Raw genomic sequence first — 22,114 nt, forward strand, 5'->3', positions numbered from 1 at the left:
AGAGGCAGAGTTAGAGAGGGAGAAGCAGAGTACGAAGTCTGGTTCACTTCTCAAATGGCCGCACTTTCTTCCTGGTCTCCCACATGAGTACAGGGACCACTGCTTTTCCTAGGCCAATTTGCAGGGAGCTGGATTGGAAATGGAGCAGCCAGGACTCAAACCAGCGCTCATGTGGGATGCAGGTGCTGCAGGCGGAGGTTCAACGTGTTACGCCACATTACCAGCCCTTTCCAACGATTTTGTTGAAGATTTATTATTTAGGCCGATGCTGTTTTGTAGCAGGTAAAGCCGCCACCTGTGGTGCCAGCACCCCATGTGAGTGCCAGTTCATGTCCCAGCTGCTCTACTTCTCATCCAGCTCTCTGCTGTGTCCTGGGAAAGCAGTAGAAGATGGCCCAAGTGCTTGGGCCCCTGCACCTGTGTGGGAGACCCGGAGAAAGTTCTTGGCTCCTGGCTTCAGATCAGCACATCTCTGATTTCGGTTAATTGGGGAGTAAACCAGCAGATGGAAGATCGATCTCTCTCTCTCTCTCTCTCTCTCTCTGCCTCTCTCTGTGCAACTTTCAAATAAATAAATACATATTTTTTAAAAAGAGATTTGTTTATTTATTTGAAGGGCAGAATTAGAGGGAGATCTATCCACTGGTTCATTCCCCAAATGGCAGTAATGAATGACTGGGGCTCCAGGCCAAAGCTAGGAGCCAGGAGCTCCATCCAGGTCTCCTGCATGGGTGCAGGGGCCCAAGCACTCGGACCATTTTCTGCAGCTTTCTCAGACACATTAACAGGATGCTGGATTGGACGTGGAGCAGCTGGGATCGAATCAGCCCTCATACGGGATGCCGACATTGCAGGCAGCAGCTTCAACCTACTGCACCACGACGCTGGCCTCCAAGTCTTTTTTTAACTGAGCAAAATTGATCACTTTAACAATTTGAAAGAGGACAGTTCGGTGCTCTCTTCACATTCTCAGTGTTACACAACTACCAGGATCTGTTTCTGAAACATTTCCGTCGCCCCAGAAAGCAACCCTGTACCCAAGCCCCTGGAGCCATCGGTCCACTGTCTGTCTGAGGGGTTTGCCCGTTGTGGACGGTTCATATAAATGGAACCATACAGCGCATGTTCGCCTGTGACTGGCGTTTGCGGTTGGCTCAGTCTTGCCCAGGGTTATTCCTTTCCTGGCTGAATGGTATTCCACCGGGTTGGCTGTACCGTGTTGTGTTTAACCACCCAGCACCGATGGACATCTGTGCTGTTTCTGCCTCTTAGCTGTTACAAATCCAGCTGTTTGAAAAGATTGAAACCTGCCTTTTGGAAATCGTAGTGTTTACATATTGGCAGTAAATTTAGAAATGAAGAACATGAGGGTGCTAATCAGTATCTAGCTGAGAGTGGCCACAGCCGGCCTGGGGCTACCTGCCCAGCCCGGCTTCTGTCGCGCTTGGTGTTTTGGTCTGTGACCTGGGAAGGAAGGAAGCCGCTGGAGTCCAGAGAGGTGATTAGCTCCCATCAGGTCAGAGGGCAAACCGGGGGCTGGCTCAGAGCTGGGGGCAGCACACCCACAACCTGTCACACAGTCCCACATTGCTACAGTCACCTCAGGTCCCTGCGTGGAGAGACGGCCATGGCTAACACGGCAGCTTTGCTTTCTGGATGTTGCGCGCGGTCACGAGTGTTTCCAGGCCTCGGCAGGTGCTTGGCACCACCTGGCTCTCAGAGAGTGCTGTGGGCTATGGTGCACTCGGCAGCCCAGCGGTGTGTGCAGAGGCGGCTTCACAGGTCCAGCAGTGCGCTTTCCAGGGAAAAAGACATTCACTGCCCAGGGTTCTGTGGGAGCTAACTCCCTGCAGCAAAACCGATCAGCTCTGCAGGAGTGCCCCGAGCTGACTCCCAAGCTAACAGGGCCTCTGCTTCTGCTCGGGCAAGAGCGTGGCGTTGGGTTCACTGCTCAGCGTCTCCCGAGACCCAGGAGGGAGCAGTATCAGTGCTCACAAACCTGGGAGCGCAGTGTCCCTTGCTGTAGCACAGCTAGCTGCACCTGCCGGGTGCAAAAATCACTGTTCCCAGGGAGCCCTGGTGCTTCCGGTGCTTTCCAGGCGGCACCGGGAACCGCTTGGCCAAGTGGCCCTGGGAGGAAGTGCCACGGCCGGGAGCAGGGAAGTCGGGACCTGGCAGGGCGCTTCCTGCCCTGTTGCACACGCACAAAGCGGCCACCTGGCCGGAGGGGGCTCACTGGTCTGTGACTGAGGAGGCCTTGGCCCACAAGGCTCGGCACCCCCTGCCCACCCGACCGCCCCCTCGGCTGGGACGGAGCCGTCTTCCGCCCTGACAGCTGCAGGTGGTGCTGCTGGCTTCGTAGGGTGACCCTGTGTGGCTTGTGACTGCCTCCCGTCACATGAATATTCATGCCCAGGCCTGGGGCTGAGCCAGGCTGGTGGCACACATGCTGCCTGTGAATGGCCCCACAGAGGACGAAGCCGGAAGCCGCTGATCCTCCTGATCTCACTTCCTTCCTGCCTTCCGCATCCAGCCGCACTCTGAATAAGGATCTATTGATGTGTGGTGTGGGGTGGCCTGGAGCCCACCGAGGATGTGCGGGCCCAGAGCACAGAGCAGCCTCGCAGGGGCCCTGCTGTGCATTCCCAGAGGGGAGCCTCCCTGGCCAGCAGCGCTCCCTGAGGGCCAGCTGGGCCCCCCAGGCCTGGGCTGGCCACATGCCCACAGCCAACGGAGGGAGCACTGTGTCCCCAAGTCAGTGTTTGAAGAAAGCAAGGTGGCACTGGGCGTGGGACCGCCTCGCTGTGTCCGTGGGACTTGCATAATCTGTAGTCAGCCAGCAGCTGGCGGCGTGTCCTGGGCACACATGGGTCTCCAGGGTTGCTCACAGGGTGGAAACCAGACAGAGCTCCCAGGCCAGGCAGCTCATCCCTGGTGATCTGGTGGCTTGGGGGTAGCCAGGGTTTGAACCAGTTCACCCCACGTGCAGAGGTCTCTGAGCCGTGACCAGCTGGGTCCGTACAGACTGCGGGGTGGGGGCTCCTCCCCAGCCAGAGCATGCTGCTGGCAACAGCGTGCCCCGCACAGGCTGCTGGTTTCTCAGGCCCTAGACTGTGCTGGTTTCCTTCTTTCAGCAGCAGATCCTAAAAGGAGGGCACACAGGGCCCATGGAGATAACGAGAGGGGTTGGGCAGGTCCCGAGAGGCTAGAGAGCAGCTTCGGCATGGCGCTGGACAGCATGGAGGGTGGTCTGTCTGCAGCAGGTCTCACTTGCCTGCAGCCCCGCACGGGCTGGTGGGGGCTCGGCAGGATGCAAGGGCCACCCGGGAGCCAAAGCTGTCCTCAGACCTGCCTCCTGCCCTGCCATGGTCTGCGCGCTGGTGCAATGGCTCATGTCTCTGTCTCTTGGGGCAGGGCCCATCCTGGGGAGTGCTGACCAGCTTCTGTGTAGGTAGAGGGAGGTGAAGCCAGGGCTCGTGTCTACCAGGCATCCTTCCACTCAGGCCTGTGCGTGGGAGCTGAGCCATTAGGAAGCCTCGCTGATCTGGAGGGCTCGGCCAGGGACCTGAGTGCACCAGGAGCGCTCAGCTGGGTCTTGGGCCTCCTGGCTGCCCGTCTGTGTCACCGGCAGAGTTTGCAAAGTGCAGGTGCCCAGCCTTTGCGCCAGCATCCGTGTGTGCGGTGGGAGAGGGCAGCTTCTGTAGGTGACAGATCCACGCGGAGCTTCCAGGACAGTGCCCCTGCACGCCGAGGGTCTGAGGACTCCCCCTGGGAACGTGCGGGAGGGCAGGCGGGCAGCTCCCAGAGCACGTGTGCCGGGCGTCAGAATGGTGTTTGCCCAGAGCCTCCTGGATGCTGTCAGCCAGGTCCGTGCCGTCCCTGAGGAGCAGGTTAGAGCAGGTGCACTCACAGCCCCTTCCAGGGGGCGGCTCTGTGCTAACCTTGCTCCCTCGCCACTCACTTCCCTTCAGTCTCGGTTCTGGGGGCCAGTCGGCCCGGCTGCTGCCCTCAGGGGCCACCCGTGCCAGCGGGAGACAGACGCATACTCAGCTGAGAGAGGGTGGGCACAGACGCCCATAGACAGCTCCGGGTGGGTTGGGTGATGGGCAGGCTTGGCAGTGGCAGTAGCTGGGTCACTCTGCTGCCCGGCAGGTGATGGCCAGGACTCGGCACCTCTGCTCTGCTGCCCACCTGCCCCCACCTTTCCCATGAGCCCCCTCTCTGCACTGCGACCTCAGGACCTCAGGGCTGTGCCCTTCTGCGAGCTCAGTGGCTGCCCTGGGTGGCCTGCGTGTCCTGTCCCCACACACTGGGGGGCGAGGGGGCTTCTCTGCTCCTGCACCGCTTCTGGGATTGTGGCTAGGGCGGGGGTTGGCTTTGAACAGGGAGACCCCTCCACTGTTGCCAGAGTAACTGCGAGTGCGCGAGGGAGCATTCGCGCTGGGAGCCCAGGGCATCCTTGCAGGAGAAAGAAGGTGTGGGGGTTGGAATTAACCTGGGTGTGTCCCCTGCCGGAAAGGGACAGAGGCGTAGTCATGGTGGGGGGGGGGGCGGGCAGCCGAGGCTCTGGAGTGCATGTCCTGGGCACAGCCGGGCAGAGAGCAGGTGGCCAGCAGGTCCTCTCCCTCCTGCACAGGTTCTGGTGGTAAGCAGGGGGCCGAAGGTGGCGTAGACCCCCGGGGTTTCCAGGCAGCCCTGGGCTCCAGGCTTTCCCATGTCCTCGCCTGTGCACAATGGGCAGCTCTGAAGACACCTGTCAGCCTTCCGGCCTGCAGCCCCGCCAGGCCTGATGCCCTGGGTTGGAGCCTAGGGACCCTGCCGGGCAAGGCAAGCACCTCTCCCTGTCCCTGCCTTGTGAATCCAGCAGGGCCGGGGTTCGATCTCCTGATGCACCCTTTGTTGTGCCAGGCCAAAGTGGCCCTGGGAGGGTGGTTCACCCCCGGGGAAGTAGCTACACGGGAGACCCGGGTGACTGTGAAGCAGCTTGTGCAGGGAACCGGGTGCTTCTGGGAGATCGGGGGGCCGTGGGTTCGGGGCAGCAGCAGAGGCCACAGTCCAGAGTCGGCCGCAGGAAATGAAGGGCGGGCAGGAGTGTCTCCCGGGTGTTGGGGGGAGCCTGCAGGATGTTATCTGCCCCTCCGTCTCTAGCTCAGGGCTCCCGGTGGGCCTGGGGGGGTGGGGGAGAGTAGCAGTGTCCCCCTAGCCTCCCCCCCCACACACGCTGTTACACCAGCCATCGCTGGTCCCAGCCGAAAGAGGCCTCGAGACAGTGGCTGGTGTGGCTCTTTGGGCTGCACTAAAGCCGTCTGGCATCTGAGGCACGAAGCCCCGTGGTAAAATACCTGCCCGCTTCCACCCCTGAACAGGGGAGCTGGGGCTGAAAGGGCCGTATGTGGAGTGGGCATCCAGGGGGTGGGTGCTCCCAGAGGCGCCGGGCAGCGCTCCCCCATCCCCTGTGAGGTGGGTAGAGCACCGTCCCCTCCTGCAGCCCCTCCCAGCCTCAGCTCTGCCAGGTCGTCAGAGGTTTCCTGGGTGCCGCCCTCCTCTCCTGCTGGGCTGCAGCTGTTTCTACCCCAAGGGAGCCCGGAAGGAGCGTTATGTGATAGCCGATCTGAAAACAAGCCAGGGCAGGTGTGTGTCACAGGCCTGGCCGCTCTGCTCCCGATCCAGCTCCCTACTAGTGCACTTGAAAGAGAAGAAGATGGCTCAAGTGCTTGGCCCCTGAGACCCACGCGGAAGACCGGGGTGGAGTTCAGGCTCCTGGCTTCAGCCTCACCCAGCCTCAGCCATTGCAGCCTTTTGGGGAGTGAACCAGCCAAATGGAAGATCTCTCTCGTCTCTCCCTCCCTCTGGGTCACTCTGCCTTTCAAATAAATAAGTAAACCAATCAATGAAGCCGACCGGAGGACTTCAGAGGGCTGAGGGAAGGCAGAGGCAGAGCACGGATGGGCAAGACTGGGCAGCCCGGGTGGCTCGGTGGAGCTGCTCCAGTGTGGCCGGGGAGCCGCGGGCACGCTTCTGCACAGACTTCCCAGAGAACGGGTACTGGGGAAGCCTGGGCTGCAGAACCACGCAAAGTCCAGCCCTTCCCTAGCTAGACACAGCGCCGCCCACGGAACAGGCCACTCGGCAGGGAGAGGCAGGCGACAGTGGGCTGGTGTGTTCAGCACGCGGGTAGGCAGCCTTGTCGCCAGCGGATCGGTTCTTAGTGGAGTCCCCTTCCCTCTGAGAGTGGTAGTGTGGAGACAGCAACGGAGACCAGGACTTCCGGGATCTGCGCTCTGTCAATGCCGAAGGCGGCACGATGGCATCTCGGGACAGAGCACTAAGAGGGACTGGTGCCAGCACATCTGCCCATGGAAATGCCGAGGGAGTCAGTCCTTCGCTGATGGGAGGGGAGAGCAGACAGCCAGGTCATTAGGAGCCACGAAGGGCTCCAGGGAGGGGCGACAGTGGCCAGGGGTGTACAGGAAGCAGCCAGGATGCAAGGCAAACCGAGTAGCACAGGGAACGAGCGACCACGTGCCAAGCAAAAGAGCTAGCCTCACCACGGTCCACAACATGGGGGTCACACAGCGCGTTTTCTGGTCACAGTAGCCTTGAGAATCAATAGCACAGAAGTAAGGACGGAAACTCCACTCACTAGAAATTCTAAACACTTGGGGGCCGGTGATGTGGTGCAGCAGGGGAAGCCAGGTCCTGCAGTGCCAGCATCCCATATGACCATGGGTTCGAGTCCCAGCTGCCCAACAGAGGGCGCCCCAGAGGAAGCACATGGCACACGGCACGGGGGCCACAGATGCACTTTTTTTTTTTTTTTTTTAATGTTCTTTCTTTGAAAGAGGAGAGAGAGCTTTCATGTGCTGGTTCTACTCCCCACATGCCCACCACAGCTGGGCCAGGGGCCAAAACAAATGTGGGTCTCCCGGTTGGATGGCAGGGACCCAAATGCTTGTGCCACCCCCTGCTGCCTTCCCAGATGCACTGGTAGGAAACCGGATGGGAAGTGGAGTCACTGGGACTGAGGTGGGCACTCTGTTAGGGGATATCGGCTTCTTCCGCGGTGGCTGCACCACAGCACCCACCCCGGGCTGTGAGAGAGACAGAGGCGACCCAGACTCAGGCACCTTCATAGGAGAGGAATCCGGAAGACCCAGGAGTGTCAGACAAAGTGCAGCATTTGATAAGGGCACGAGGACGTGAACCAAATCCACGGTGCAGTAGCAAATTTGACGCCCCCCAGATTGGCACAGATGTCGTTCTGAGCGTTTAGAGAGCAGGTGGGCGGCTCCCTGGGCTGCTGGTGCAGCCACTGTGGGACTGGATGAGCCTGGGGGCGTGAAGAACGGGCGGTGAGACCCCATATTGGAGTGCAGCTTCAGAAAACCGAAATAAAACACACCACGGGCTGGGCACTTGCCGTTCGATACACTAAAGTATTCTATTCTTTAAAAAAAAACAAAGCCAGTTATAACCACTGAATCCATCTTTTCGCTCACAGCCTAAACGCTGTGTTGCCGGGCTGTTTGTTTTGTACACTACACTTTGTGGAGGGACCTGTGGCCATAGCCTCTCAAAGGGGGGTATAGCTTGGGGAGGGGGCTCTTTCCCAAGCCCCATGTGCTGGGGGTGGTTTGGAGAGGGTCTCTCTGGGCTGCTGCTGCTCGGGAGCTGGCCAAGGGCGCTCTCCCTCCCCGGGGCTCAGCCCCAGCCAGCCTGCTGCTGTGGGGCAGCACCCTTTGGGTGGCTGCGCTACCCGGCACAGGGAACAGACCCAGGTGTCCCTTGACCTCTTGCCGCAGCTGCCCTGAACTTTGGGGGGAGCCTCTCTGAGCCCTGACTTGGCCTTCTGCAGGTGCCAAGCCAGCTGCTTCTGTCGACCCGTGGGGAGTGCCCACCGGAACCAGCGCACACACTGTCCCCAAGAGCTCAGACCCCTGGGCGGCTTCACAGCAGCCAGCCCCCGGTGCCGGGAAGACAGCTGATGCCTGGGGTGCGGCCTCAGCCACCAAGCCCATGTCTGCTTCTGGTGAGACCTCGTCCTTGCAGGGCCCCGGGCCGGTGGCCCCTCCCGGCTCTGGCTCCAGCTCCTGCTCTCGGCGAGCGGCCTGCTGGTCTGCCTGCATTTGTGTCCGCTCCCCACCCCTACCCTGAGCCTTTGGCCTTGAGCACCCCATGGTGAGCATGGGGAGCTCACAGTCGTGTAACCCCTCCCCCCCAGGGGGCTGCTGAGGCGTGGCTCTGGGTGCCGCTGGCCGTGACCCTGGGGTTCCTTCAGGTGGCCTCCCGCACACCCTTAGCCAGCTTCCAGCCCTGCTGCCTTGTGCTGGGATCATCACTAGCCCCCTTCCCTCGGGGTGGGGTTGATGAGGGCAGTAGTGGCTGGTGCCCACGGCTGTCCCCAGAAGCCAGGCTGCCTGCTGCTCCCCTGAGCGAGCCTGTGCTACCCTGTTGGCTCAGGCCTCCCGCTGAGGTGGGAGACACTGGGAGAGCCGCGTGGCCAACCCAGCTCAGCCCACGCCACGGGCCTCTCTGTCCACCAGGGTCCTTTGAGCTCTTCAGCAACTTGAATGGTACAGTTAAAGACGACTTCTCCGAATTTGACAACCTCCGAACTTCAAAAAAAGCAGGTACGTAAAGGTGGCGCTGGTCTCCCTGACCCGCGGTGTGTCTGAAGTGTCGACCAGCTTTCAAAACCTGCTGCGTGTACACCTTTTCTCCATGTTTTTATCCTGTTGCAGCCCTGGCCACCTCGCCCAGCGAGGCCCCGCCCCCCACGTCTGCTACTTCCTGTCCAGCCACTCCCCAGGGTGCCCGCCTTGGAGACCCACAGTCTAGGCTCTGGGCCCAGCCTCCTCCCATGGGTGCCTTGAGCAGCGAGGACATTGAGGGGCAGAGGGACACACCCCCGTGTGCGAGGGGGCCAGCTGGGCAGTGTGTCCCCTCCCTCAGGACCTCGCCTCCTGGCCTGCTCGCCCCTCCCGGGTCCCTGCTACCCTGTCCCTGCCCGCCCTCCCCTCTGTAGCCCTGCCAGCTGCAGCACAGGCCCAGCCCTCCCACCTCCCAGCCGCTTGCAGCTCAGCGGCTCCCAGCAGGAGCCCAGAGGCTGTTTTTCAAGGTCTTCCTGCTGCTGCATTAAAAAAGTGAAATTCCAGAACATTCTGCCTGTCCTTGGCTGCCCCCCCAGCCCCGTGCCTCAGTGGGCAGGTGCTTGGCCATGACGGCTTGTTGACTTTTGAAATATCTGTCCCCGATTATAGAACCGTTTCCGGCGTAGAAAATTTAGAATCGCACAATGTGGAATTTCCGCATTGTAGAAAATGTGGAATTGCGAACCCTTCCAGCTACCCTCGGTTTGCTTCCCGTGTTTTTTCTGAGTGTGTACGCTCTGCTGTGTGCACATCTCCCTGCCAGAGTGGAGTCTGTCCCCAAGACAGAAAAACAGGCGCGAAGCATCCTCTCCGCACGAGAATTCCCTGGGACAGTTTGTAGCCGGCTGTGTAACCCCTCTCTGTGGCTCAGTGAGCAGTCAATTTCTGGGAGTGCCTGAGGGTGACTGCCAGTCACTAGTGCTTTGTGCTTACGTCCCTGTCCCCATTTCATGTGATTCTGAGGAATAGGCTTGCTGAGTGAGAGCCTGACCGAAGTTGGGAGCCCCTGTTCTGGGGCCACCACGCTGCGTTCCTGCTGGTCTGTCTCTCATGCCCTCTGGTGGCCAAACTCTAAAATACAATTTGCTTGTCTTTCCATCGAAACCATGTTCATAGTAGACAACTAAGAAAATGAAAGCGCAAGACAAAATATAAACTACCCATGCTTCGCCACCAGTCCAAGTCCACATCCTAATTTTTTTTGAATGGTGCCTTATATATACATTGTTTGAAACCTGTTTCGATTGAAAAACTTGGATTTTTTTTTTTTTTTTTTTGTCTTTTTGAGACACAGAGGGATGGAGACGGAAGCCCTATGGGCTGGCTCACTCCCCCAGAGCCCGTGACAGCCGGAGCTGCACTGGGACTGAAGCTGGGGCCCTGGAATTCAATCCAGGTCTCCCACGTGGGAGGCGAGAACCCAGTGACTTGGGCCGTCACCACTGCCTTGCTCGGGTGCGCAATGGCAGGAAGCTGGAGTGGGGAGCCGGAGCCGGGACTCACACCCCGGCTCTCTGATGGGCTGTGGGCTCCTCCCTCCACACAGTATTTGGTAACAGCTTTCTTGGCTCATTTTCAGGTTTTCTTTTGCTCCTGCGTTTCAGCCTTTGGCGCTGTGGCTGCGTGGTTATAGGACCCACCCATGCCGGACACAACGGCGTAGCTTCAGCACTGACCACGTCCGTGTTTCGCTGATGCCCTCTGGGCTGGCAGCATGCGATGCGTGGTCAGGTGTCTGCCTGCACGCTCACCGTGCCCGTGTGTGTCTCTCACTTGCAGCCGAGCCTGCGGCCCCCCCGCCTTCCCAGAACAACGGCACTACGAGCCCCGACCCCTTCGAGTCTCAGCCCCTGCCCGGCACTTCCAGTAAGCCGAGCAGTGCCCGGAAAACGCCCGAGTCCTTCCTGGGCCCTAACGCGGCCCTGGTGAACCTGGACTCCCTGGTGACCAGGCCCACGCCGCCAGCCCAGTCCCTCAACCCTTTCCTGGCACCAGGTAGGCTTCTGTCCCCGGCCCCTGAGTGGGTGTATGGCAGGCCAGGGTGGGGGGTGACTGACTCTGGGACCTCTGGGAACAGCCCGCCACCCTCCCCAGACCGTGCCTGGGTAGGCGTGGAAGCTGCTCCTTGGCAGGTGGGAGGGGAGGGGGCAGGACAGGAGCGCCTGGAGGAGAGGCCGTCCCAGCAGCTCGGCTCTGCTCGCTGCTCTCTCTCCAGGTGCGGCCGCCACCTCGGCCCCTGTCAACCCCTTCCAGGTGAACCAGCCCCAGCCGCTGACACTGAACCAGCTGCGCGGGAGCCCTGTCCTCGGGAGCAGCGCGGCCTTCGGGCCTGGCCCCGGGCCGGAGCCCCTGCCTGTGGCCCCCGTGACCTCCACAGCCCCACACCCCACTCTGGGGGCCGGGGGCCCCTCTCTCACACCCCTGGGCCCTGCAGCCATGAACACGGGCAGCGTGGGCCTCCCCTCGGCGGCAGCCCAGGCCTCCGGCACCACCAACCCTTTCCTTCTCTAGCACCTGGCCTGGGACTGGCCAGAGGGTGCTGAGCTGGGTCACTGGTCTGTGGGACGATGTCTGAGGGGGGGGGTGGGGCAGGGCGGGTCTGGCTTCTCTGCAGCCCCCACCCTCACTGTCCAAGGCATGTGGGCCCCCCCGTCCCCAGCCTGACTGGCTCTCACCATCCTTTTCCGAACGCTCAGGTCCTGGCTGGGCTCTGAGGCCCTGGACAAGGAGGCGGGCATGGGGGTGCGGCCCGCACCCCAGCCTGAGCCAGTGGGCCTGCCTGGCAACTCGGGACGGCCGCCTCGTCCTCGCCTCCACCCCCGGCCCCAGGGGCAGCCCAGGCAGTCCCAGCATGGACGGATGATGGCTGGCCCCGCAGACACCCTGCTGGGGAGGGGGTGCGCCTGGGTCGGTTTCCTTTGACTCTGTGTGAGTTCAAAGCAAGCAGCAGCACCGTGGACAACTCTCGACGTAAATCCACTAGCGCGAGCTTTCACACTAACCTGAGCATAACCCTGCCACGTCGGTTCTCTGCTTGTATCTGTTTGCACATAATCTGTTTAGTACAGTTTCATATTTGAGTTTGCAGAATTATCTAATAGTCTTTTTTTGGCTAATATTTTTATAACGTGGTTCTTATTTAACTGTCTAGTTTTGATAGAATTGACCAAGTCTGGCTGAATTAAGATATTGGCACGTGTTGTTTAGTGGTTTAAATCCTCTTATTTATGGTTTTAACTCTGTGAAAAGTTGAAAAGGAAGAGCTCTTTGGATGACAAAAATGCCTTATGGAGAAACTAAAGCAAAATTGTTTATAGGAAAAAATAGGGGAATTTGATTACACATAAAAGATGTTTATTTAAGAGAAAAATTCCAACAACAAAAATCCTAGCCTCCGGCTGCCTTTTCCTTTCAACTCCTCCTTTTTGGTGAATTGCTGAACCCACTGACTCCCAGAGAGGCTATTTTTACTGATAAACCAACATCCTAAAAGTTAAAAGGAAAACTCTAATGTATGAATGTGACTCACCAGTTTTTATCGACTAATTCCTTTTTTAAATTAAGTAGGCCTGCAGGGATTAAGAAGGACTTGTGTTTACAGTGGAATTGGAAGTGGAAGAGTGTCCTCCGCCCGGCCCCCACGCAGGTGCAGGGGGCGGTCCCACGTGGGGGTGTGCGCTGTGCACACAGTCCCAGGGGGCCCAGTCCCCAGGTGGAGGTGGGGCCAAGGGACCAGGGCTGGCCCCCGCCCACCTGCCTGCTAACCCCAGACACGTGCGCAGGCTGTTGTCTCTCAGTTTGGAGATGAAATTAAAAAAAAAAATCCGCACGTGAGTAGATTTTGAACAGACGTGCACTAAGACTGCCACCCTCTCCTGAGGTCCTGCTGCCCCCCCCCCCCCCCCCCCGCCACGGGTAATAAAGTATTAAGTGCAAGTGAAAGGCCAGGAAGGACTTGCTCCTCCCCAAGGAAGGGCCAGCCTGCCTCCGCGTCGTGGGGCCGGGCGGCTTGCCTGGCAGGCGCTCCTGGCTCGCTTCTAACCTGCTCCGAGGACAGCTGAGCGCTGGCCAGCACCTCTCTGGATCCAGGAGATGCGCCCTTAGCACCGGCTCCCAGAGGTTGGTGGTCCCCGGGCTGCCCGCTCAGGCCCTCTCCCCGTGTCCTGTTTGAAGAGCCCAGCCTCCTGCCCCTGTGGCCCAGGGCCGGGGCCACAGCAAGGCTGTCTAGGGCTGCCCGTCCAGAGCCGCTGCAGGACGCCTGCCGGGAAGGTGCTTCCCCTCACATGGTGCGTGGCCCGGGCCAGCCTTACGCCTCCGACTCCGCTGCTGGGGGTCGGGGATTCTTTGGTCCCAGATGAGCCCTTCCTGATGTGTGACAGCCACGAGTCACCAGGGCTCAGGAAGACAGTCCCAGCCCCACCTGGCAGGCGTCCCAAGCACCCAGTGTCCCATTGCCCACTGCACTGATCATGAAGCCACCAGCCACTGCCACGCATGTTGCTCACGTGCTGTGCCCCCTCCCTCCCGACGGGCACCCCAGTGCGAGACGTCACCCAGCTGTGTGTCAGTCCCAGGGGCCGGTGGCTGGTTTGGAATTTGTGTTGACTGTTGATATTTACTGTATAAATATAATTTATCATTTGTATCATGATGCGGTTTCCGTCTGTGTCTTTCCCAGGCCATGGGAGGGGGCCAGTCAGCCTAGGGAGATACCCCTACCCACCGTCAGCGCGTAAGCACTCAAGCCTCCTTCTACTGCTTTCCCAGGCCATAGCAGAGCAATGCAGTTTTTAAAAAAGGTTTTTTATTTATTTGAAAGCTAAGAGTTACCGAGAGGGGGAAGAGACAGAGGTCTTCCATCTGCTGGCTCACTCCCCAAGATGGCTGCAACAGCCAGGGCTGGGCCAGGCTGAAGCCAGGAGCCAGGATCTCCATCTGGGTCTCCCACGTGGGTGCAGGGATTCAGTCACTTAGGCCTCTATCTGCTGCTTTCCCAGGTGCATTAGCAGGGAGCTGGCTCAGAAGCGGAGCAGCGGCACTTGAACTGGTGGCCACATGGGATGCCGGCGCTGCAGGGGGCCACTAACAGCCAGCTCCGTGGGGTTGAATCCACAAATGGAGAACCTGTGGACCCAGGAGCCCAGGTGGTGGGCGTGGGGGGCTCCCTGTCACGCTCTGCTTTGCTGTGTAACCATCTGGCTCACGTCGGAACCCAGATGACTAAACCCGAGGCGAGGGTGGCTGCTGGCAGAAGCAGCCAGGACCTGAGGAGCACGCACAGGAAGGAGGTTTCGGTGGGGACAGAGGTCTTTCCCAGGGGTCCCTGCAGGGGCGGGATCCTACAGGAGGCGGGCAGCGGGACCCCCTGTGGGTCTGACAGCCTGGAGAAGCGGAGCGCACAGGCCCATGGGGCCTGGGGTGCCGAAGGTGGTGGTGGAAACAGGAGGCGAGAAAGCTTTTCGTGGACTATGGCCGCAAGGTGGTCATGGAGCACAGAGCTGCTTCCCGGCGCCCCCTGCTTCAGAGGGAGACAGCAAGCAGAACCAGCACCAGGTGGCAGCTCAGCCTGCAGGCCTGGGTCCCCAGGTCCCCACCCTGCGGCGGGGAGGAGGGCTGAGGGGATAAGGTGGCGCCAGCACTCTCGCAAAGTGACTTTATTTTACAAAACAGTTCTGCCCCCAACACTGGGGCCCTCAGTGGGGCAGGCCCTGCGTGGGGCTGGGCCCCCAGGTGGCCTGGGTGTCTGCAGGCCCTGTGTCGTAGCCCAGCTTCCTCATGTCCTTGGTCACCACATTGAAGACGACAGTGACGAAGCCCTGGGAGCGGACGCGGGTCACTGGGGACAGAAGGGTAGCGTCAGCGGGGCTCAGCCTCCATAGTCCCTTCTGGAGGATGGGGGCAGTGCCTCACCTTCCCTGCCCACAGGCTTTACCTTCCCGGCCTTCTCCCTGCGCCACCACCTTGGGGTCCGTGTACTCAGGCCGCCGTCCCATGAACCAGCTGGGAACATAGGGGAAGCCGCGTGAGCAGAACCCACAACCACCTCCACCTGCTGCCCCGCCCACCCTGCCAGGTCGCAGCCAGGGCAGACCTGTAGGGCTTCCCTCCCCACCCCCACACTGTCCTATCTGGCCGTACTCACTGAAGATACAAGGGGGCACGATGAGGGGGTGGGCAAGGGGGCCAGGGTGACCCCACCTCCTCCCACCGGCTGAAAGGTCACTCTGTCAACGGAATGGGAACCAGGGCACCGCCCACGAGCCTACAGCTTGGGACCAGGCCTGTCCAGCTTACTGACCAGCCATACCCAGCAGTTTCCAGTGGGGAAGAGGGTGTGGCCTACACCCTCCCTCCTTGGGAGCAGTGGATGTGCCCATATGTGGGGCAAGGGTCTTGCAAGTGAGGTGGAAGGTGCTGAAGTGTAGAGATTGTTCCAGATTGTTCTGGATCTAGGTGAGACCCAAGTGTCCTCGTTAGAGGGAGCTCCGAGGCCCATAGAGGGAGGCCGTGTGACCGGGAGGCCGTGTGGGGGTGATGCAGCCACAAGCCGAGGGAGGCTGGAAGCCCCCAGGAGCTGGAGGCACCCCGAGCCTGCCCACGGGCCATTTCCGACTCTGGGCTTTCAGCGCGGGGGGAGGTACATAGTTGCTTTAAGCCATCAAGGTTGTGGAAGTTACTCTAGTGGCTGCAAGACACTCGTACGGGGACGATGAAGGTTACAGGTGGGTCCATGGAGGGGGGAGGCGGTGGGGGGCAGGAATGGAGGGAGTGGACGGCCCGTCTGCTTGGGCAGGCCTCTCCAGACACCACCACCCCTCTCATCGGCCGCCCCCACTCGTGACCCAAGTACACTCCGCGTTGGCAGTGAAGAGTTGGAGCAAGGGGCTGGAGACGGCCCCCCACGCTGGGCTACTCCACCAGGCACAGGAAACCCGTGGTTTTTCCAGCCATCTGGCCTCGTGCTCTGGGCTCGCACCTGCTGCCACACTCCTGCCACAGCCAAGCCTGCTCATGTCAGCCCCACTGTACCCTGGAAAGCCCAGGGAGTGGGAGGTGCCACCTCTAGGTGACCCTGGCACAGGACATCTGGCTAGGGAGCCCCTTCCCACCTGGTGGCCTTCTAGAAGGTCTCCTGGGGTAGTAGGCACCCCAGTCCTAGGACAGAAGCCAGTGGACACGCAGTTGCTCCCTCCACAGGCCTCACTAGGTGAGGCACCGCGGCTCTGAGGTTTGATGCTGTCCCTGCACTCACAGGGCGTAGCCCCAACAGCCTGAGCCAGCTGGCGGGCAGCTGGCTGTCCACTGCACCGCAGAGCCCAGGCCATCTGTCCTCCGTGTTCCCCTGGTCCTGGCTGGCCTGCCAGGGATTAGTGTGGTCGCAGCTGAGCTGAGCTGTCAGTACTAGGACTTCCTCCAGGTGTCTGTCCCCTGGGCCTTCCCTGACACATCCCCCTCCCCACCCCGGCTCACTGCTTCCCAGCCACACTGACCTGCAAGGGCTCAGCTGTTCACAGTGCCTGGATTTTTTTTTTTTTTTAAAGACTGATTTATTTGAAAAGCAGAGTTACAAAGATAGGCAGAGATGTCCCATCCACTGGTTCACTCCCCATATGGCCACAACAGCTAAAGCTAGACCAGGCCGAAGCCAGGAGCCAGGAGCTTCTTCCGGGTCTCCCACGTGGGTGCAGGGGCCCAAGCACTTGGGCCATCCTCTGCTACTTTCCCAGGTGCATCAGCAGGGAGCCGGATCAAAGTGATGCAGCCGGGACTCGAACTGGTGCCCTTATGGGATGCCGGCACTGCAGGCAGCTTACCCCACTGCACCACAACACCAGCTCCAGTGCCTGGATGTTCTTCCACATTTTCCCCTGGTGGTCACTTACCTCTGCTCTTGTCTCTGCTTAAGTGTCACCTCCTGCCGGAGGCGCCCATGGGTAAAGACATCTGGTGACCAGTGGATCAAAGGTCCCCACTGCGGGCAAGTCCCAGCTGCTCCACTTCCGATCCGCTCCCTGACAGCAGACAATGGCCCAGGTGCTTGGGCCCCTGCACTCGTATGGAAGACCCGGATGAAGCTCCTGGCTTGGGCCTGGCCCAGCCCCAGCTGTGGTGGCCATTTGGAAAGCGAACCAGCATTTTGCGGTGGCTCTGTGCCCCTGTCCTGTGTCTCTCCCCTGCTCTATCCCATACAGACTTGGAGCGGCTCCACGGGGCCCGTTTCCTTCTGCCCCCACAGGTGAGGCTCAGGTGCATCCCAGGCATGGCGTGTGACACCGGCTGCCACGGGAGCAGGAGGGGCGGCTCGGGGGCACACGGGCAGGACACTCACCTGGTGAACTTCTGCAGTTTGGATGTGGACTCTGGGACGAACATGGGGATGGTCTTTCTGTACCTGGAACACACGTGTGCACACGGATGGTGCTGAGCTGCCACAGGATGGCCCCGTGGGAGCCTGCAGCGAGCACATGGCCCGGGCCCAGCCTCCCCAAGTCCTCCCGGGCCTGCCCCCTGCCCAGCTTCAGCGCGAGCCGCGGCACCCACACGTGTGGGCCCCCCACCCACGATAAGGGCTGTACCCCTCACTCTGGGTGCTGAGCTACCCAGGCCCCTGGGAGCCCCAGAGACTTCCGAGCCAGAGGCCCAAACAGAACTGGAGGCGGCATCTGCCCAGCAGCCAGGGGCAGTGCAGGGACCTACCGGCCAGGGGAGAAGGGTACATGCACAGCCCCGTAGCCCCGGACCACGTCGTTCCCGAACACATCCGGACCGTACACGCTGAGCACCATCTGTGGCCCTGGGGGAGGACAAAGCCGGGGGCAGCAGAGGGGACGGGAGGCGGGTGGTGTGCAGCTGAGCTGCAGGCTGGGGATGGTGGGTGGGCAGGCAAGCAGGAGTGCACGTGGGAACTGACTGCACCCTGGTATTCCCGGGCCCGCCGTGGCACCCAGCCAGCCCCTCTGCATCCCCCCGCCCCCACCACGGCTGTCCTCTGTCCCTGGGAGACACGGGCAGACAGAGGTTCCGTCCTGGCTCACTGGGCGCTTGCGTTCTGATGGAGATGGTTGTGGCTCGGGGGACTGGGGCGCCCGCGCTGCGCTCGGGAGAGGTGTCGGAGCAAAGCCCTTCCAGGCACCTTCCTTTAAAACGGGCTAGTAGGGCCGGCGCTGTGGCGCAGTGGGTTAAAGCCCTGGCCTGCAGCGCCGGCATCCCGCACGGTGCCAGTTCAAATCCTGACTGCTCCACTTCTGATCCAGCTCCCCGCTTGGCTCAGCTCCGGTTGTTGCAGCCATTTGGGGAGTGAACCAGCAGATGGAAGACCTCTCTCTCTCTCTCTCTTACTCTTTCAAATAAAATAAAACAGGGCTGGGGGAACCTTTTTCACCCAGGGGCCGTTTTCATAGTTTATAACCTTACCCACGGGCCTTGGGTCTTGGGCCTCCCAGGCCACATCTTAATGGCTGTGCCCAAGGCGCTGTCCCGCAAAAGCATTTCTTACTTGCTTTTCCCGGGTGTCTGGACCCTAACAGTCTTGGAGCTTAATCCCCAAGTCCGGGGCTAGGACCGTCAGGAGCCCGGGACTCCACCCCCTTCCTCACAGGGCAGCCCTTTGAACCCCGCCCCCGGCTCCCTCCAGCCTCAGCCTGTGAGTCTGCCCTCCAGCTGGCCCCCTGCCGCCCCCGGGGGAGCTGGACATGAGCCCAGGAGGGAAGCTGAGAGCCCCTGGGGCCAGAGCTGCCCTGGCCCCCTCTGCACTGCCTGCAGGTGACCTGGGCGGAGGGAGGGAGCACATGGGAGCGACAGGCAGTGCCCACGTGAGCGTGGACGGTGCCAGGCAGGAAGGCCCAGCAGCCCATGCCCGCCCCCGCCAGCCCCACAGGTCCCTGCACTCACAGCCGAAGGGGTTGGTGCTTTTAAACGTGACGTCGATGGGGAAGTTCCACACCAGCGCCTGCCGCACATCCTGGCTCTTGCACGTGATCTGTGAGATCCCCTCCTCCAGCCCCTGTGGGGTCAGGGACGACGACACTGGAGTCCAGGCTGCGGGCTGCCCAGCCACCACCCGCCCCTCCCCACAGGCAGCAAGTCTCCCTACCAGGAGGGAAGAGAGGCCGCCTGGGGCGGGTGCTGCCCGCAGAAGCTGCTGGGAAGAGCGGTCACCCGCACCGCCTCTCCCTCTCGGTCACACCTGCCCGGCAGGAAAGCCACCGGCTCCCTGCTCAGGGCACCAGAGCTCGACCTCTGCCCTCTCTCGCCCCGGGGCACTGTTACAGTGCCCCGTCCTGTGCCCCCGCCCCTGCCCCCACACAGCCTGCCCTCAGCAGAGAAGGGGTTGGCTATTGATTTATGGGGAACGAAGAGTTACAGACAGGGAGGGAGGGAGAGAGGGGGAGAGAAGAGGAGAGAAGAGGAGAGAAGAGGAGAGGGGGAGAGAGGGAGGGAGGGAGGGAGGGAGGGAGGGGGAGAGAGGGAGGGAGGGAGGGAGGGAGAGAGAGAGAGAGGGGGAGAGAGGTCTTCCATTCACTGGTTCACTCCCCAGATGGCTGCAATGGCCGGAGCTGGGCTGATCTGAAGCCAGGAGCTTCCTCCCGGTCTCCCATGCGGGTGCAGGGGCCCATGTACTTGGGCCATCCTCCACTGCCTTCCCAGGGCACAGCAGAGAGCTGGATGGGAAGAGGAGCAGCCAGGACACAGTGTCGCCCATAGGGCATGCTGGTGCTGCAGGCGGAGGCTTTGCCTGCTATGCCACAGCGCCGGCCCCCAGAGGGGGTCAGATCCCTCTCTTGTGGGTTCACAGCTCTCTGGTGGGGGCCTACCTCCCTGAGTGAAGGCCCTACCAAGTTCCACAGAATCTGCCCCCCAGGCCTCCCGGCTTCCTCTCCAGCCACTCCTCGCTCCGTTCCCTGGCGGAGCTAGCCTCCTCACTGTTCCTCAGACGTGCCTCAGGGCCTTTGCACACCCTGCTCCTTGTGCCTACAGGTTCCTCCACGGTGGTTCCCTCACCATCCTTGGGTCTCCTCTCCAAAGCCACCCTCTGGAAGGCCTCTCCCCGCCGCTCACCCGGCCCAGGCTTCCTCTTGGTTCCTCAAGTGTCACTAAGGACACGCCCTGGGGGACCAAGGGGCCCGGCTTCACCTCCACCAGGAACACACTCCTGCTCTGGCCCTCTCTGAAGGGGAGCAGCAGGGCGCGGGGGCCGCCCGCAGAGAGCCCGCCGGTCGCCCCGGAGCCCAGCTTACCGCAGTGGGGGCCCAGTCCTGGCCGTACACAAAGCAGTACTTGCAGTACAGGTCGTCGTACTCGGGAAACTGTGGAGAGAGAGCACACCGGGGCGGTCGGCGGGGGACCTGGCGGTGCAGTGGGCCCAGCCCCGGCGGGGGCTGTGCCCGGTGGACAGCCCGGGCTGAGGCCACTGTCCATAGACAAGGGGCAGCCCGGAGGGGGCTGGGGCCAGGGGCCTGTGCCCGGTGGACAGCCCGGGCTGGGCCACTGTCCCCGGACAAGGGGCAGCCCGGCGGGGCTGGGGGGCGCCTGGTTACCTGCAGTAGGTGGTCCTTACGGTGGGACGAGGCGGGAGCTCGGCGGGACCCAGCCCCGCCCTCCCTGGTCACTCCGCCCAGTGAGCAAAGCATCCCGCTCCCAGCCCGAGCTCGGGGGCCCCGCGGGCCCCGCTTCCCGCCTTTACGCCCCCGGGAGGCTCCCGCCGGTGCCCCCACCCAGGCGACGCGACCCTCGGCCCCAGTCCGCGCCTCGCCCGGCGGCAGCCTCGCGTCACGCCTCTCCAGCGCCGGGTCCGAGCGCAGCGCCTCTGTGGCCCACGGCGGCTCACCTGGGCGCTCTCCACCTGCCCGTTGACCATGAGCAGGAAGACGCTGGGGCTCGCAGCCGCCATGGCCCGGGGAGACGCTGGGGCGGGGCGGGGCCCACCCGCTCGGTCCACGCGCGCGCGGGAGCTAAGAGGCGCCGCGGTTGCCGTGGATACAGACGGCGTGGCGCGCGGGACACGCCTCCTGCCAGCACCGCCTTCGCGGAAGCCAGCGAGTGCGTGGCAGCGCGCAGGCGCAATCAGCGGGGGCGGGAGCTGCCGGGGGCGGGGCCAAATGGGGCGAGGCTCCTCAGTTGCACTCAGTCTTTCCAGGCCTGGGGGCGCGCAGCTCGGCTATCGATCAGGTTACCGCCTTAGGGGCGTGCGTTCATTCCGACTCGGCCCTGCCCCCCCCATCCTCCAGCGGAGCGCGGAGGCGGGAAAGAGCCGGGTCTTGAGGATAAGCAAAGGTTAAATAAGTACCCCGCTCCCCCGGCCGGGAGACGACGGAGAGCCGGGCCTGGCGGTCCGGGAGGGTCCCCCCAGCTGGGGCCCAGCAGCGCCTTGGGGACTTCTGAGAGCCGTGGCCCGGAGCTTGTGAAACTTGGGGACCTCGAGACTCCACGCATCGAAGGCACTGCTGCTCCGTGGGAGCGGGGAAACTGAGGCCCACGGAGGGGTAGCCTCTGGCACTCCCGCCGCCCCACGCTCGCGGCTGGGGCACTCGCTGGCCAGAACCACGGCTGTGTCGGGGCCCCTCGTTCAAAGGGGAGTCAGTCCCCGGCTGCCCCGGCAGGCCACAGCTTCTGTTGCCACGCGGGTCCGCTTCCTCTTAGCACTCACTGAGGATTGCTCGCTGAGCTGGCCCGAAGGGCCGGGGGGGCCGGAGCACAGCACTGGGAGCACGGGCCAGGGGCTCCCTCCACCCCTCACCCCATTCTGTGCAGTTCAAATGCGCTCTCCCGCCGGCCCCACCCTCCTCTTTCCTCCTATGGCTCACTGTGGCACACAAGCTCGGATGCCGTTTCCAACCCACATCAAACAGGACATCAAGGGGCCAGGAGCTCGGGGTGGCCCCCAGGGACAAACAAGCCCAAGTTGAGCAAAGGGTGACCAGGGCTAGCGGCCAAGTCCAGTGGCATTGGGAGGAACTTCCAGGGAGGGGGTGTCAGGGGCTTGCTCGGGGCCTGCGGGAATGCTCACCCCAGTTCAGGTGGGCCAGCCGGGTGCAGGGTCTGCAGAGGGGTGGAAGAGGCCCTCCGCCCAGGCTGCTGTGGGGTGCATCTGTGCCAGGGCTCCCCCAGCCTCCCCCTCCACTCCCTCGTCACTCGTCCCCTGCCCACCTCTCTGGTGCTTCCCTCAAGAAGTCTCCAGCACAGTGGGATCTGGGACCCACTGGGCTTGGGGAGGGCCCACGAGGTGGGTGAGATGGTGCCGTCAGGGCGGGGGTAGGGCTGGGAGCGGAATCTGGTCTAACCCCCGTCCCCTGCAGGCTCCTGTCGCGTGCTGGTGAGCAGCTGGCCAGGGAGGCTGGGGGCTCAGGGACTGGGAACTACCATCCTTGTAGGGCCCCAGTGCCGCCCTCAGCCAGCCCAGGCTTCTGCGCCCAGCTTTTCAAAATCAGCTTTAAACCCTTGAGCTCAGCAGAGCTGCCAGGGGG

The 22,114-nt window shown here is 62.0% G+C and overlaps 2 protein-coding genes across 4 annotated transcripts in view; one reads left to right on the top strand and one right to left on the bottom strand.

Annotated features, from left to right (window-relative positions):
• EPN2 (epsin 2) overlaps positions 1–13,289 on the top strand; it is a 70,255-nt gene extending 56,966 nt beyond the window's left edge. For all 3 annotated transcript variants that reach the window (XM_062216424.1, XM_062216422.1, XM_062216423.1), the window contains exons 7-10: positions 7,856–8,029; positions 8,544–8,630; positions 10,431–10,646; positions 10,867–13,289. In XM_062216424.1, the coding sequence (XP_062072408.1) occupies positions 7,856–8,029; positions 8,544–8,630; positions 10,431–10,646; positions 10,867–11,162 (773 nt within the window). In that variant the 3' untranslated portion in view covers positions 11,163–13,289. The remainder of the gene's footprint in view (positions 1–7,855; positions 8,030–8,543; positions 8,631–10,430; positions 10,647–10,866) is intronic.
• Positions 13,290–13,443: 154 nt separating this feature from the next.
• On the bottom strand, positions 13,444–20,595 carry B9D1 (B9 domain containing 1). Its single transcript, XM_062175464.1, has 7 exons — positions 20,479–20,595; positions 19,889–19,957; positions 18,543–18,654; positions 17,349–17,445; positions 16,981–17,043; positions 14,584–14,651; positions 13,444–14,487 (listed from the first exon to the last, which is right to left on the bottom strand). Exons 1-7 carry the CDS (start codon positions 20,539–20,541, stop codon positions 14,345–14,347), a joined length of 615 nt encoding a protein of 204 aa, XP_062031448.1. The 5' UTR covers positions 20,542–20,595; the 3' UTR covers positions 13,444–14,344.
• Between the last annotated feature and the right edge of the window lie 1,519 nt (positions 20,596–22,114).

Source organism: Lepus europaeus, chromosome 18 (genome assembly GCF_033115175.1).
Source record: "Lepus europaeus isolate LE1 chromosome 18, mLepTim1.pri, whole genome shotgun sequence".
Classification (NCBI taxonomy): domain Eukaryota; kingdom Metazoa; phylum Chordata; class Mammalia; order Lagomorpha; family Leporidae; genus Lepus; species Lepus europaeus.